The sequence below is a fragment of the Acipenser ruthenus genome, chromosome 15 (assembly GCF_902713425.1).
Source record: "Acipenser ruthenus chromosome 15, fAciRut3.2 maternal haplotype, whole genome shotgun sequence".
NCBI classification, from domain to species: domain Eukaryota; kingdom Metazoa; phylum Chordata; class Actinopteri; order Acipenseriformes; family Acipenseridae; genus Acipenser; species Acipenser ruthenus.
In genome coordinates, this window is record NC_081203.1 from 9056947 (window position 1) to 9074280 (window position 17334).

A 17334-nucleotide genomic window follows, 5' to 3' on the forward strand; every position below is an offset into this window, starting at 1 on the left:
TGAAGGGAACCTTCTGATTTGGCATTAAAGACTAAGTCCCTAAGTGTAGGTAAAACGGTATACTGTGGGGATCCACTGAGAGAGAGAGAGAGAGAGGAGAGGAGAGGAGAGAGCGAGAGATTGTCGTTCTGATGGCACAGGCGCCCAATTTTATTTACAATTTACAAGACAACCCAAGTTGCAAATGCAGGTGGCTGCCACTAGGGTACTAGCAATGGTATCACCAAGTGCAGGGTTGCTTCAGGGTAAACCACGTGGCTGTACCAAGAATGGTATAGCATGCAGGCGCATCCATACACAGGCAGAGTGGAAGCAAAAATAAACACAAAAAAGGCAAACAAAACACACAGTGAGGGAAAAAGCAGCTGAGTTAATACAACTTCTAAAACAAGCTGCTCAGCGCTGCTCCCACTAAAAGGGAGGTCCCGCTGCAAGAACCTACTCCCTGACATACCCTCTGTATACTTTAGCAGGATACGTAAAAAAAATCCCTGAACATAAACACTATTCAAAGTTGTGCAGACCCCAGTTAAACACATGGGGCCACATAGTAGAGTACTCACGTCCCCGGTACCACACAGCACTCGAATAATTAGTTTACTCACTCAGAACAACTGTATTGGCCAATACATTTAGCAAGCATTTTATTATTTATCTAGTGTGATTGACTACCACAACTTCTTGGATAGTTTTAAGTGGTGTAAGACAAGGTTTTGATCCTACCATATGAATATGTGTCACCTCCCCCCCCTCTCCTCCCCACTCATATGGCTCTGAACTGTAGGTCTAACCATCTTCATAACAGAAGAGATGCCAGAATCTGTTCCCAAGTCTCCCAGCTAAAGGCTTTGATAAATTGTAGTGTTAAATGCTGAAAAGGTAGATTTTTGCATTTTTTGGAACCTTATTCCTTAAGAAAAAATATGCAGGGGTCTGATTGTGCCACTGAAAAGGAGGGTTTGGCAAGTCCCAGTCCTACTAACTGTTAATCTTCGAAATATTAAGCAAGAAGAAACCCTGGAGTCTGAACCCAAGACACAATGCTCACAAACCATGCAAGACAAAGAAAACAGCAAACTGTAAAATATACTCACTAAACACAAAAAAATAAAGACAAAACCACAGGCTACCCAAAAAAGTTCTAACAATCCAGTTAGTCATCTGAAGAAATGTAAGCATGCAGTGGGCAAGAGAAATCCAGCTATAGAGACCTCACCTGGCCTTTATCCAATGGAGGTACTGCTACCCCATTAGAGAGACAAAGATCAGACACCAACACCTTCAGAATGTTCTGAATCTGGAAGAGGGTAGAAAATGAAGAGAGAAGAGCGAGCTCAAAAAGAGTGATGGGAAGGGACAAGCCAAAGCACTGGGAGAGATATGCAGCAGAGCACTCTCATTCCTGTTTGCAGAGGAGTAGCAAATCGATTCAGTCAGTCATCGGATAAATGAGATTTTTTTAATTATTTATTTTTAAACCCAGATTTATTTTTTCAGATTCTTTTTTTTTATAGATGTAATTGCTGAAGATAATGTTTTTCAGATGTATCCGTTAGGTAAATGTTGAAATCGGCAAGTTTAAAAAAAAAAAAAAAGTTTCAAGTTACATGTATTTTTTCACGGATTTATTTGTTAGAAATGTTAGCTAAATGTTGGACTTGCCAAGTGTAAAAATAAATAAATAAATAAATAAATAAATAAATAAATAAATAAAAAAATCAAAAGATGTATTTGTTTCAAACCCAGATTTAATTATTTAACGGCCAGCTCAACCGGGCGGTCGAGCACACTTTAACGCCCACATTCATTAAAATTGCAGGATTTTGCAGTGACTGAACTGGCCATCTCTACTTGCGGTTAGAAGTGTATACTCCTTGTTTTTCACTGTAGCGTCTAATTACACTTATTAGTGGTCGCATTTCCGGAAGTGTAGATGTACGAAAACTCCAATTTACTTATTTTTTTCAAAAGCTTCTCCATAGGTAAGGGGCAATTACTTTTTTTTTCATATTTAAGACATCACAAGGAACAGAAAGATATTAATAAAAGCCAAATGCGTTAAACAACAACAACAGTATACAAATTAATTAAAAACGTGCTCGACTGCACAGTTGAGCGGATGGTTTATGGTAAAAGTAGGTATCATAGAACGAGCTGAAGTAATCAGTAAAGTCAAATCTCTACAGTATTTTTTTGTCTGTTTATTTGATTAGCTTGAAATAGTGAATACAGTTATTTAAAAACTGTAAGCTATTCTGCTCTTTCTTCAATTAATGCTTGATAATTCATATTTTATGCAAAGTATTTATAATTGTCAACAACGAATATATCAACACTGACTTGATAAATAATAATCTTGTGGCGTGGTAAAAAAAACTCACCCAAAAAATTAATTTGCAAACAAAATTTGTAATTCTGCTTCTCTCCAAAAAATATTAATAAAAAGCCAACGTGTAAATGAAGTGTTTTTTTGGAGAAGTAAAAGTGTCTGCTACCCCTATAAAAATGTACCATGTGGTACCTGACCACTGTATTTTAGAACAAGGTATAATGTAATGTTATCAGTGTGAAAGTACAATAGTACTGTATAATATATATATATTAAAAACAGAGTTAGGAATATTCAATGCAGTGCGCTACTTTTTTGCCGAGCGAAAAGGTTGGCCAGCCAGATTACGTTTTTTACTTTCCTGAACAGTGAACACAAGCAGAAGAGAGAGCACAGATTAGAAAGCAGTGCATTTATATGAATGCTAGCTGTATTATACAGTGGTTTGCAGAAGTATTCACCCCCTGCAAAGTTTTCACATTTTGTTGGCACCTGAGCGTACTCCACGACACTTTCAAATTAGACTACTCCACATTGATAAAGTTAAAAAATGCATATAGAATATAAATAAGTAAGATTTACAGAGAAAAACAGACTAATCTCAGTTGCATAAGTATTCAACCCCTGTGCTACTGCAGCCCTAAATCAGCTCAGGTGCAAATGACTTGTTTGAAAGGTCACAAAATTAGCGAAATGGTTTCAGCCTGTGTGTACTCAAAGTGGTTTAACTTGTAGGTCATTTCCCTCAGGTATATAAAGACTTTCAAGCTGCAACTCACACAGTGATCCAACAAAGCAACCATGAAGACCAAGAAGTTTTCGAAACAAGTCAGGGATAAAGTGGTAGAGAGGCACAGAGCAGGAGAAGGGTACAAGAAAATTTCAAAGACGCCGATTATCCCTCAGCAGTGTGAACATAAGAACATAAGAAAGTTTACAAACGAGAGGAGGCCATTCAGCCCATCTTGCTCGTTAGCTTGTTAGTAGCTTATTGATCCCAGAATCTCATCAAGCAGCTTCTTGAAGGATCCTAGGGTGTCAGCTTCAACAACATTACAGGGGAGTTGGTTCCAGACCCTCACAATTTTCTGTGTAAAAAAGTGCCTCCCTATTTTCTGTTCTGAATGCCCCTTTATCTAATCTCCTTTTTGTAACGAGGTGGCCAGAACTGAACACAATATTCTAGGTGAGGTGTTACTAATGCATTAAAAAGTTTTAACATTACTTCCCTTGATTTAAATTCAACACACCTCACAATATATCCGAGCATCTTGTTGGCCTTTTTTATAGCTTCCCCATATTGTCTAGATGAAGACATTTCTGAGTCAACATAAACTCCTAGGTTTTTTTCATAGTTCCCTTCTTCAATTTCAGTATCTCCCATATGATACTTATAATGCACATTTTTATTGCCTGCATGCAATACTTTACACTTTTCTCTATTAAATGTCATTTGCCATGTGTCTGCCCAGTTCTGAATGCTGTCTAGATCATTTTGAATGGCCTTTGCTGCTGCAAGTGTTTGCCACTCCTCCTATTTTTGTGTCGTCTGCAAATTTAACAAGTTTGCTTACTATACCAGAATCTAAATCATTAATGTAGATTAGGAATAACAGAGGACCTAATACTAATCCCTGTGGTACACCAGTGGTTACCTCGCTCCATTTTGAGGTTTCTCTCTAATCAGTACTTTCTGTTTTCTACATGTTAACCACTCCCTAATCCATGTGCATGCATTTCCTTGAATCCCTACTGCGTTCAGTTTGAGAATTAATCTTTTATGCGGGACTTTGTCAAAAGCTTTCTGGAAAACTAAATACAGCAGTATCCCTTAACTCCAAAAAATAAACAGCAGCTTGCATTTTGGAAGTGGTGCCTACATAAAGAATGCATGTGTACCGTACACCATTTTATGGGAGAAAAACAAGAAACATTTTCACTCTTTAGTAATTGTGATAAATATCACTCAAACAGTGTATGTGCTTCTATTTCAAATCTAAAATGCCAAATTCCACTGTCAGTTATTTTGTAATTGAAATGTTATGACGTACAAGATCTATTTCAGCTCATGCAAAATTGAAATGTTCTGGGCCTAACAAGGAAGTGGTTACCTGTATATAAGTGTTCAATTGTAAAACTCAGACATATTACACTGCAAAAACTAATGAAGCAGACGGTACACAGAAATGAAAAGAGGGTGAATAAAACAGAACTGAGCAAAGTACTTTAATAAAACACACAGTAGTATTTTATTTAAAGAGCATGGCAAGATAAGCTATTGCTCATAAGGAATTCCAACTTGACTCACGTTGTCAGGGGACTGTCTGTCATTGGAGGGGGTATCTGGACGGCTCCCGTCTCGCACCTTCCTCTTTTTCTTGGCCCCGGCATTTGATATTGGGGTGGTTTTCTGCTGATACTCCTTCAGCTGTTGGGAACCAAAGGAGAAAAACATCATAAATGAAAATGCAAGGTGCATGACACGAAAACAAAAATGTGGGGGCGTTCAATAGCAGAGCACTCTCTCTTGGCGCCCCGTAACATGTTAGCAGTTATTGAGCGGTCTGTTAGGAGCGAGCAGTTTAACAACAGCAGCAATACATCACTGTGTATTAAAACAGTCGCTTTAACTCTTTAGGGTCTGCCCAATGTTAAACATCCCGCCAGCGACATGGATCTAACTATTTTTACTCAGGCACTGTGAGAGACAGGGCTTTCAAACGAGGTCCTACTTGTGTATTTCCGGTAGATGACAATAGTAAGAGACAGGCTTGAATGCGAGTGTTTTGGAATGTTGCTGCGACGCGGATAGAGACCTACCTTGTGCAGTAAACAAACATTTTCACACAAAATCTTTACAAAATAAGAGAAATGGCGACTTCAAAGGCATAAGGACCTATTTCCTGATAAATACATATTTGTTTTTCGTGTTTGTGGATCAGATGCACAAGACAAGCACTGATCGCCACCTTGCTGGCCATTCAAGACAAAGTGAACAGCTCCCTCTTGTGCCAAATTGGTTAAACTGAATAGAAGTTGATTTGCTATTTGATTGGCTTCCACACAGTTTAGGTGTTTCATTTCCCACCCAGTTGTTTTATTAATCAGGCAGGCTATTTCTGCAACTAGCACGAAGCGCCAGCCAACCGAACAGCCTCAGCAAAAGAGCCGGGAGTCTAGCAGTGGGAGTCCAGCGAGGGGAGGCCTGCGCCAAGATGCTGTTGGAATAGATCCGAACCTAACAGCGCTCTGGAAGATGCCATCTACTAGTCAGGTCTGTACCCTCCACCCCACCGCTCCCACTGTGCCTATTTGTCTCGTCTGTCCTGCTATGACTGTCTCTCACATCCCTGTTCTGTCCTCTTGCCCTCGCCCTCTGCCCTCTCTCCGCCGCTGCTCCAACTCCTCTAACCTCATCCCTCTGCATCTCCCCCCCTCCCGCACTCTCTGGTGCCCTCTGGAACTGTCACTCTTCTGCCAACAAAGCTGATTTCATCTCTGCCTTTGCCTCCCACCTCTCTCGATTTCCTTGCTCTCACTGAAACCTGGCTGTCCCCTGATAACACTGTAACTCCTGCTGCCCTGTCCTCTCTCTACGTCCTGTCCCATACCCCGCGTCTCACTGGACAGGGAGGTGGGACTGGTCTTCTCCTCTCTCCCTCCTTACTCTTCTCTGTCCCCTCCGACCTCTCCTCACTCTCTGTTAACACCTTTGAATTCCATGCTGTCCAACTAACCTCTCCCTGTCAACTCCTGCTAACTGTACAGTACCACCCCCCTGGACCTCTCGCTCATTTTCTTGATGAACTCGACTATCTACTCTCCTCCCTCCCCTCTCTGTCTACCCCAGCTGTCCTGTTAGGTGACTTCAATATCCATCTCTCCAACCCCAGCCACTCTGCCAGATTCCTCCCTCTCCTTCACTCCTTCGACTTCTGTCTCTCTCCACCCCCACCTACCCACAAAGCTGGCCGTCAACTGGACCTCACCTTCTCCAGGGCCTGCTGCCCCACCACCCTCTCTGTCACCACCCTCTCTGATCACTATTTTATCTATTTGTCTCTGTCTCTCCCCTCTCCCTGCTCCTCCTACCCCCACTGTCACCTCTCGCCGTAACCTTCGCTCTCTCTCCCCCTCTGTCCTTGCCTCCACTGCTCTCTCTCACCTCCCTCCTATCGACTCCTTCTCCCAACTCTCTGTAGACTCTGCTACTTCCACCCTCTTCTCCTCCCTCACCTCCTCCCTCGACTCCCTCTGTCCCCTCCCCTCTCCTCTGTGCTCCGCCCAGCAAGAACCACACTGTGATCTGCTGAAAAGAAATGGAAGAGAACCAAACTCCCTACTGCTCTAGACCTCTACCGCACTCTCCTCTCCTACTTCTCTTCTTCTCTCTCCACTGCTAAATGTACTTATTTCCAATCTGTAATCCAAGTCTCCACTAATAACCCACGTAAACTATTCTCTACCTTCTCCTCCCTCCTAAACCCTCCCCCCTCCTCCTCTATCTCCTCTGATGACTTTGCCTCTTTCTTCTCTTCTAAAATCTCAGATATCCACAAACTCTTTAACACCTCTCCCTCCAACCCCTACACCCACTGCATCCCCTCCTAACTCACCCTCCTTCTCCACCTTCTCTCCCCTCTCAGAATCTGACCTCTCCTCCCTGCTCCAGGGTCACAAACCCACCACATGTGCCCTGGACCCCTCCCCACTCACCTCTTTCAAGCTGCTGCTCCTGCTCTACTTCTCTTCATCTCCTCCCTTCTCAACATCTCTCTCCTTTCTGGTCTCTTTCCCTCTGCCTTCAAACAAGCTTCTATCACTCCCCTCCTCAAAAAACCTACCCTCGACCCCACCTCCCTCCAGAGATACCGTCCTGTCTCCCTCCTACCCTTCCTCTCCAAAACCCTCAAGTGGGCTGTACACCGCCAGCTCTCTGCTTTCCTCTCCAACCACTTAACTCTGCCTGAGCTGCCTCTCTCTCCTCTGTCCTAATTCTCCTCGACCCCTCTGCTGCCTTTGACACTGTCGATCACTCTATTCTACTATCCTCTCTCACTGACCTGGGAATCTCTGGCACTGCTCTGGCCTGGTTCTCCTCCTACCTCTCCAACCGCACTTACCATATAATCTGGCGTGGAGCAACCTCCACACCTCGCCCTCTCTCAACAGGAGTCCCCCAAGGGTCAGTCTTGGGTCCTCTCCTGTTCTCTCTCTACACCCACTCCCTGGGCCCCCTCATCGCATCCTATGGTTTCTCATACCATTTCTATGCTGATGATGCTCAGATTTTCCTCTCCCTCCCCACCTGACTCCACCATCCCCTCCCGTATCTCTACCTGTCTGTCTGCTATCTTCTCCTGGATGCAATCGCATCACCTCAAACTCAACCTCTCTAAATCTGACCTCCTTTTCTTTTCTTTTCTTTCCCTCCTCCTCCCCCCCCTCCTCCTCCTCTGATCTCTCTCTCTCTGTTCCTCTGGAATCTACTACACTCTCTCCCTCCTCCTCAGCCAAGAACCTCAGAGTCACCCTGGACCCCTGCCTCTCTTATTCCCAGCACATCTCCACTCTGGCACGCACTTGCCGATTCTTCCTGAGCAACATACGAAGAATCTGACCCTTCCTCACCAACTACGCCACCCAGCTCCTGGTCCAGGCCCTGGTACTCTCCCACCTAGACTACTCCTGGCTGGCCTCCCTGTGTCTGCCACCCGTCCGCTCCAGCTAATCCAGAACTCCGCTGCTTGCCTGGTGTTCTCTCTGCCTCGCTTCTCCCACGCAACTCCACTGCTCCGCACACTCCACTGGCTCCCGATCATCGCTCGCATCCAGTTCAAGACTCTTGTACTAGCCTACAGATGCCTTGACCAGACTGCACCCAGCTACCTCCAGACCCCCACCCAACCTCTCTGCTCCTCCTTCTCTAGAAGACTGGCTGTACCTCCTCTACGCTCCCCTGCCTCCGGAGCCCGCTCCTTCACCACACTCGCCCCGCAGTGGTGGAGTGATCTTCCTACAGATGTCAGGACTGCCCAGTCCCTGACCACCTTCCGGCGCCTCCTCAAGACTCACCTCTTCTCACCTCACCTGTAAAACTCCTTTTTTGTTCCCTCTGCACACTTATCACTCTTCCTTAAATGCGCTTTACTTGCTCTTATCTGCCCCCTATTTTTTTGCATTTAATCCTTTAGAGTACTGTAATCTGTCAAATTACTTAATCTGTAGTATTTTGAATTTAATTATATCCTGATGTAACTATCACTGACACTTATCTGCTCCGTTATTGAATCGTATTTTGTCATACTTGTACTTGCTAGAACCAAAGTCATTGTATTTATCTTGCTCTTATTTGTATTATTACTTGTACTGTGATTCTTGAAATGTATTTTTGTTTACGACTAAGTCGCCCTGGATAAAGGAGTCTGCTAAGAAATACATAATAATAATAATAATAATAATAATAATAATAATAATAAATCAGGGTACCTGGGGTGAATAATTTGAATGGGTTTTTGTTTCTTTTTGTTTTCTTTAGCACATGTTCAATTAATCTTTTTTTTTTTGGTTGCTTTTGGTCTCTTTTGTATATGGCCATAATTCCCTTATTTATTATCCAATTTGTTCATTTTTTTTCCATGTTCCCTACATGTTGAAGTTTCATTGTGAAATGACAGATTTGAGCTGGCCATGCTAAAATATTTTTTATAAATAATAAATAATGTTTTTTTCGAAAAACTTTCTCTCCTTTTCTGTGGTTTTTGTTATTTGTATTGAACAAGGTGAGTTTCAGACTATTTCACTTATTTTCATGAAAGCCTAGTGTGTGCACATGTACCTGTAACCTTAATAGTTGGAGTTATAGCCACAAAGCTAACAACAGTAAAAACAGGCAAAAATGGCTCGGCCCCTAATCTTTTTTTAGGTTTCGCACAAGTCATATTTCTCAAGTTATAAATAGTTCAATAGTCCTAAAATAATCATCACTTATAAAAAATACCATAAATCGGTTTTAAAAAGCCAAAATGACAACAAAAATATTACTTGTCACACATGCGTTAGTCAAACAAATTAATATTTTAAAAAATCAATTTGCAGCCACCGCATGCAGGTCGGCCATTTTGAACCTCCAGCGAAGCAGCTCTGAGCTTGACTCACTACTGTTAGGTAGCACTCGCGGTATAAATATCGTTCAATAGAAAGCGCCATGTAGCGCCCTGGTTTCTGCTGTACAAAGCAAATTACCTATTATTAATCCTATAACTGAACACAGTAGAGATTCAAGGAAATGCATGCACATGGATTAGGGAGTGGTTAACATGTAGAAAACAGAAAGTACTGATAAGAGGTGGAGTACCACAGGGATCAGTATTAGGTCCTCTGCTCTTCCTAATCTACATTAATGATTTAGATTCTGGTATAGTAAGCAAACTTCTTAAATTTGCAGACGACACAAAAATAGGAGGAGTGGCAAACACTGTTGCAGCAGCAAAGATCATTCCAAATCATCTAGACAGCTTTCAGAACTGGGCAGACACATGGCAAATGACATTTAATAGAGAAAAGTGGAAGGTACTGCACGTAGGCAATAAAAATGTGTATTATAAATATCATATGGGAGAGTGGCAGTGTGACCCCGCCTTGTGCGTATTGTTTGTTTATATGTTGCATGTAGTGTGTTAAATGTTGGTGTATAGTCATTGGTACACGGGATATAAATGGGTCTGTGTAGCACGTGTGATAAAATGTATACTTGTATTTAGCCACGAGGGTTGCACATCACTTCACGTGCTGATTAAAATGTAATACTATGTGAGCACGGGGAAGGACACGTAATTAATCCATGTGCAGTTGTACCGAGATTCTAACTGAATGATTGTTTAGCAATCGAGTCTCGCAACAACTGCATAAAAGAAGCACATTGTCACTCAGTCGGGGTTGGGTGTACAGATAGGAGATAGAGAGGAGACAGAATCTAAAAATAACAATTATTAAGGGTTAGCCAGCACGACAGTTTGTTTGTCTGGTTTGTTTGGCCCTTGTGCCTGTTTGTTTTGTGGTTTATATAAAACCCTTCATTTCATTATTATTTAATAAAGAAACTGAGCGATTTCGCGTCTCGGTTTTAACCCGCAGCTGCTGTGTGTTTGTGTTCTTCCGGGACAGTGACGTCACCACTGCAGCCATCCTGCCACAGGGAGATATTGAAATTGAAGAAGGAATCTATGAAAAAGACCTAGGAGTTTATGTTGACTCAGAAATGTCTTCATCTAGACAATGTGGAGAAGCTATAAAAAAGGCCAACAAGATGCTCGGATATATTGTGAAAAGTGTTGAATTCAAAATCAAGGGAAGTAATGTTAACTTTACAATGCATTAATAAGACCTCATCTAGAAAACTGTTTTCAGTTCTGGTCACCTCGTTACAAAAAGGATATTGCTGCTCTAGAAAGAGTGCAAAGAAGAGCGACCAGAATTATTCTGAGTTTAAAAGGCATGTCATATGCAGACAGGCTCAAAGAATTGAATCTATTCAGTCTTGAACAAAGAAGACTACGCGGTGATCTGATTCAAGCATTCCAAATTCTAAAAGGTATTGACAATGTCGACCCAAGGGACATGGGTCCCCAATGTCGACCTGAAAAAAGAAACAAGGACCAGGGGTCACAAATGGAGATTAGATAAAGGGGCATTCAGAACAGAAAATAGGAGGCACTTTTTTACACAGAGAATTGTGAGGGTCTGGAACCAACTCCCCAGTAATGTTGTTGAAGCTGACACCCTGGGATCCTTCAAGAAGCTGCTGAGATTATGGGAGCAATAAGCTACTAACAACCAAACAAACAAGATGGGCCTAATGGCCTCCTCTTGTTTGTAAACTTTCTTATGTTCCAAGTAGAACACATGCTCAAAAATCATGGTAAGGCTGGGGTGATGCCTAATTTTTTAGTCAATATATCGTTCTCCAAAAAAGCAGATGCATCGATTTATCCACGTTATGAAAGGGTAAAAAAAATAATAATAACCGCAGTAATACATGTGGAGCTGTGGATTACTGTGTAACATTGTTAGTAACGCTTTAAAAAATATTACGCATATAGTAATTAACAGGTTTACTTACTATACCAGAATCCAAGTCATTAATGTAGATTAGGAAGAGCAAAAGATCTAATACTGGTTACCTTGCTCCATTTTGAGGTTTCTCCTCTAATCTATACTTTCTGTTTTCTACATGTTAACCACTCCCTAATTCATGTGCATGCATTTCCTTGAATCCCCATGCGATCGGTTTGAGAATTAATCTTGTCAAAATTCTTGGAGTCAACAGGTAAGATGCTCTGCTAGATTACTGAGTCGCTCTAATACCAGAGACATGTGCAGTGCTACAAGGGATACTGAGACCTCCACTGCGTTTATAAAAAAATAAAAAAAAAAGAAAGAGGACGCAGGGAGCAGTGGAATCATTTTTACATGTTGCATTGCATAAACCTACTTTATAATAAACAGAATTATTGGATAGGGATGAAAAGAGGAAATGTTGTCTTCTACATCTGCATTTTAGAAACAGACTGCTGTTACTGTTTGCGTTTTATTAAAATTTCCTGCGTATTTAACGCAGAATTCTGCGTAAACGCGACCTCTGGAGATGACACCCTACAAAACTTGAAACAAAATCTGCATTTATTCATTTGAACTACCCCGGAGTAAAAATGAAGAAAAACAACCATAATCGTTCGAAAACTTATATATTTGGTCAGAAGTATGAAGCAACGTCAGTCCCCAGGTATTCTGTAATGCTGGGCAAATTGTATTCTGTAATGCTGGGCAAATTGTAAGCAAGTGCCAGTCATCACTTAATTAAAACAAAATGTGGGGGCTCCCGAGTGGCGCATCCAGTAAAGGCGCTCTACAGGGAGTGCAGGATGCGCTCTATAGCCTGGACGTCGCCGGTTCGAGTCCAGGCTATTCCACAGCCGACCGTGGACGGGAGCTCCCAGGGGGCGGCGCACAATTGGCCGAGCGTCGCCCGGGGGAGGGAGGATTAGGTCGGCCAGGGGGTCCTCGGCTCACCACGCACCAGCGACCCCTGTAGTCTGGCCGGGTGCCTTGCGGGCTTGCCTGTAAGCTGCTCAAGAGCTGCGTTGTCCTCCGACGCTGTAGCTCTTGGGTGGCTGCATTTGAGTCCGCAGTGTGAAAAAAAGCGGTCGGCTGACGGCACATGCGTCGGAGGACAGCGTGTGTTCGTCTTCGCCCTTCCGAGTCAGTGCAGGGGTGGTAGCGGTGAGCTGAGCTTAAAAAAAAAAAATTGGCCATTCTAAATTGGGAGAAAATAATAAAAATAATTGGCAACGACTAAATTTATAAATAAAAAAAAAAAGTGGACACTATCTTGTTCCTTAACACAATGGGCAACACTCTTGTTACTAAACTGTTTTTTAAATTTTTTTTTTTTTTTCTCAATTGGTTGTTACTCTGACTTGTTATGGATTGAAACGTTTTTTTGGATTTTGCTTTGACCCCCAACTAGTACAAATCCAAAAAAATATTTAAAATTACTACTATATATGCATAAACTGATGTAATCAATTTGTTCAGTGTGTTGATATGTAAATAAATCCTGTTCGCCTGCAGAGGCGTATCAACTTCAACCTCAATCTCCATCTCCAGCCTGTCACTCAGCAGCAAATGCATGCACCCACACGGCAGACAGCTACTCTGGCACAAACATTAATACCCTGTATCTTTCTAAACAAGGCATTTAGGGGAGCTCCCTCATAAAAGGTTAATCTCAAAACAATAATTGTGTGAATATAGTAATTGTTACAGCTGTGTATAATGGTAAAACAGGATTCATTCCCACTTTTTACATATCAGCCCTTACTCTAGTCCCACCGCAGTCAGACATGCGTCGGATTACTGTATTGAAACGGACGATCCTGTATAGAGAAATGAAAGCGACCGTACTGTATGGTATTTCGTATGTTCATCCACAACTTTAAACACAATTTAAAAATGTTACATAAAACTATTAAAAAACAACAACCGTGTGCAATTCTATCCATTTTATTTATAGGTGAAATATCCCATTTTAGGCTGTTAACCCACACAGAAAAAAACGCGCTATGAAAAATACTGTATATGTATGTATTCATATCACCAAATATACCATGCATGAAACCTACACTAGCATGTCAATATATTGTAAAGTTCAATATATTATAAATAATTCCCATATTGTTTCATATATAGTTTTTGACTTTACAATTCCATTTTGATAATTGCCTCTTGTTTGGTGAATTGTTCTCACTCTTTAGAACTATATTATTATTAACACGAAAAAATGACCGTGTTTGACAACTGACATGACGTGACACAACACAACATTTCTTCCTGGTCGTAGCTCCGGCTGGGTTGGGCTCGTGGGCTGGTAACAAATTACAAGCATACACTACGTTATTAAATAATAATAATAATAATAATAACTACCTTTAAAAGAATACAAAGAAATAAATACGCGTCACATTATTAAAATATAAATTCCGATACTGATCATACCCACAGTACACGTCAAACAATAAAGCTGCAGAGTCGCATGCAAACGAGTCGACATTCTCCGTTTTGCTATTAAATACATTTAAATCACAAACATTTATAACTGCTATGCTAATTAATGTCACTAATTTGATAAGCATCCAAATTAACACACAGTGCATGGCCTACCTAAAAAATCATCAAAGTGTTTAACAGCACATAAATTACAAGAAAATCCACTCAGAACATGAACATCCCGTCGTTTATCTGCCTAAATATCAAGCTGACATATTTTATCTTTTAAATAAAGCGGTTACTGTGCTTAACCTCACTTCTAGGGCCGACACGAACCCCGGCCTTTCCAGCTATAATGCTACCCAGAGACAGCGCTTCAGTGTCGGTCAGCAGCCGGAGAGAAGCCGGTAGACGTGGAAGTCCTTGTGATTTCTGTCCGAGACACCTTACCAAGTTTGTATTTTGGATAAACAACACCAAGGTCCCTTCCCCTGCATGGTTCTTTACGGTCTACAGTTTATTTAAGTAAGAAGTATGTACCTTTTTCTTGGCCGCAGCTAGTTTGATTTGCCTGTTCTCGTCAGCCATTCTGTATCAACCTGGATGTAAACGGCACACGTCATCAAGAGCTCGGCAGAGCAATTTCACAAACCACCACCAGGCACACACTGGACAAAAGACAATCAAGGCAGCGAAGGGTAGGCGGTTTATCCCCTTACTGTCACTGGTTTGCCACGTATCACCGGTCACAGATTAATCAAACCCTAAATAGCAACAAGGTCACTTGTAGTTTGATACCGCTTGGCAGTAGTGCAATTTGAATGTTTTTTAGATGTCCTACATTCATGTTCTTATAATTGAATACATTTGTCCATAGTTACGAGTTGTGGGCGCTTATAACCGTGTTAGAAATTATTGACAGTCCCGTTTGTTTACATGATCAGGGTAGTTTGCTAGTGGCACCCTGCCCCGCCCACTTTTATAACATGTGGTTTCCCATGTTTGCAGTGTGCGTGAGTGCAGCGCTGGGTCGCTGCTTCCGCAGGCACAGTAAATGTTGGGAATTTGATGGGATCTAATTCCATAATGATTTTTTTATTTTGTATCTCACCTTATAAACTATTGCATGCATATTAAAAAAAAAAAAAAACATTCCTACCTTCTGTTCTATTATTACCCAGCCTTACTAAATATACCCTAAAACTTCCCTTACCACAAACGTACAGCATCATGATGTTGAAAATGATCCCTAAAATCAATGACAGTGCATCTTTTTTTCATTTACTTTGATTATATATATATATATATATATATATATATATATATATATATATATATATATATATATATATATATATATATATATGAAGGCTATATTTGCACCCTGAGCCATTCGAAAAAGAGGCATAAACCACAATAGTGACGTCAAAGAGTGATAATTCCTCTAGAGGAAAATATACTCGAACTTTTGACCCATTCGACTCCTCAGACCATCACTTTCAATTCAAACACAAAATGTCTCGTTTTCAATTACTCGACAACACCCACGGTACAGAAATTAATTTAAGTTCATTAATGATCAACAAAATGTGAATACATTTTTTTTTAAAAAAATGCTGTAAAACTGGTACATTCGTATCTCAGAGAAACTGGAGAGGAACGGGGAAATAAAACAAGGTAAAGGCAATCATGCAAATAAAGCTGAAGCATCAAATAATCGCCTGTCTCCAATACGCGCAAAACTCGCTGAAGTACCCGGCGTTGCCCGAGGAAATTTCAATATTTCATGCATGACAAATTGGGGAACTGTTTCCTAAAAGTTGCCGATCTTGGGTGTCGCACAATGCGCTCAGACCCCTTTCCCTTTTTTAACTTTTTTTTTTGGAGTTACGATATTGCTACAGGGTTGTGTGTTAGCGGCTTCTCAATGACCGCATGAAGCATGTGGAGCTAGTAATCTAATATAATCGCTGGTCTCAAATACGCGCCGGGTCTGCTGGCAAATATTGTAAATAAACGCCAGAGGCTTGCAAAAGTATTCATCCCCCTGCAGAGTTTTCACATTTTGTTGGCACCTGAGCGTACTCCACAACGCTTTCAAATTACACTTTACATGTAGAATCTACACAAACTACTCCACATTGATAAAGTTAAAAAATGCATATAGAATATAAATAAGTAAGATTTACAGAGAAAAACAGATTAATCTCAGTTGCATAAGTATTCAGCCCCTTTGCTACTGCAGCCCTAAATCAGCTCAGGTGCAAATGATCTGTCTGAAAGGTCACAAAATTAGTGAAATGGTTTCAGCCTGTGTGTACTCAAAGTGGTTTAAATTGTAGGTCATTTCCCTCAGGTATATAAAGACTTTCAAGTTGCAACTCATATGCTGATTATCCCTCTCAGCACAGTGAAGTCCACCATTAAGAAGTGGAAGCTGCAGCATACACCCAGACACAGTTTCCTGCTTGCAGGCGGGCAAGCAGGAAACTGGTTCAGGATGTCACTCTGAAGCCAACAATTGAGAGATCTGCAAAGTTCTGTGTCTGAGATAGGAGTCAGTGTTCACCCATCAACAATAAACCGGTCCCTACACAAACCTGGCCTGTATAGACGTGTGAAAAGAAAAACCCATTATTCAAAAAGCCTCATCTTAAAACATGTATGGAGTTTGGATAAAAGCATGTAGATGATACTGCAGATATGTGGGAAAAGGTTTTGTGGTCAGACGAGACAAATATTGAACTTTTCGGTCTAAATTCCAAGCGTTACGTCTGGTGCAATCCCAACACTGCACATCACCCAGTCAACACCATCCCAACTGTCAAGCATGGTGGTGGCAGCATCATGTTATGGGGATGCTTCTCTTCAGCAGGGACTGGGAAGCTTGTCAGGATAGAGGGGAGAATGGATGGTGCAAAGTATGGGCCAATCCTTGAGGAAAACCTGTTTGAGTCAGCCAAGACTCAAACTGGGGAGGAAATTCACATTTCAGCAGGACAATGACCTGAAACCCAAAGCCAAAGCCACACTGGAGTGGTTGAACAAGAAGAGAATTAATGTTCTTGAGTGGCCCAGTCAAAGTCTTGACTTGAATCCAATCGAACATTTATGGCGAGACTTGAAGATTGCAGTTCATCGACGATCCCCAACAAACTTATCAGAATTGGAGCAATTTTCCCATGAAGAATGGGCAAAAATGTCACCATTCTATTGTGTAAAGCTAGTAGAGACCTATCCAAAAAGACTCATAGCAGTAACTGCTGCAAAAGGTGCTTCTACCAAGTACTGACTTAAGGTGCTGAATACTTATGCAACCAGTACATTTCATTTTGTACATTTTCTTTGCAAGTTTTGCTGACATTTAACCTCCTCCTCATATAACAGTGTTCAGATTAACCACTACAGCTTTGATTAAAAACTATGCATACATTATTTGTAATTTAACAAAATGTGAC

At 41.3% G+C, this 17334-nt stretch overlaps 1 protein-coding gene across 4 annotated transcripts in view; it reads right to left on the reverse strand.

The window, feature by feature from the left end:
- Window positions 1-14610, reverse strand: part of LOC117422313 (golgin subfamily A member 2) — a 76179-nt gene extending 61569 nt beyond the window's left edge. For 2 of the 4 annotated variants that reach the window (XM_058987132.1, XM_058987130.1), the window contains exons 1-3: window positions 14417-14610; window positions 4638-4757; window positions 1217-1297 (exon numbers count right to left, since the gene is read on the reverse strand). In XM_058987132.1, the coding sequence (XP_058843115.1) occupies window positions 1217-1297; window positions 4638-4757; window positions 14417-14464 (249 nt within the window). In that variant the 5' untranslated portion in view covers window positions 14465-14610. The remainder of the gene's footprint in view (window positions 1-1216; window positions 1298-4637; window positions 4758-14416) is intronic. The other 2 variants (XM_058987131.1, XM_058987133.1) reach the window with 2 other exon arrangements.
- Window positions 14611-17334: the final 2724 nt, after the last annotated feature.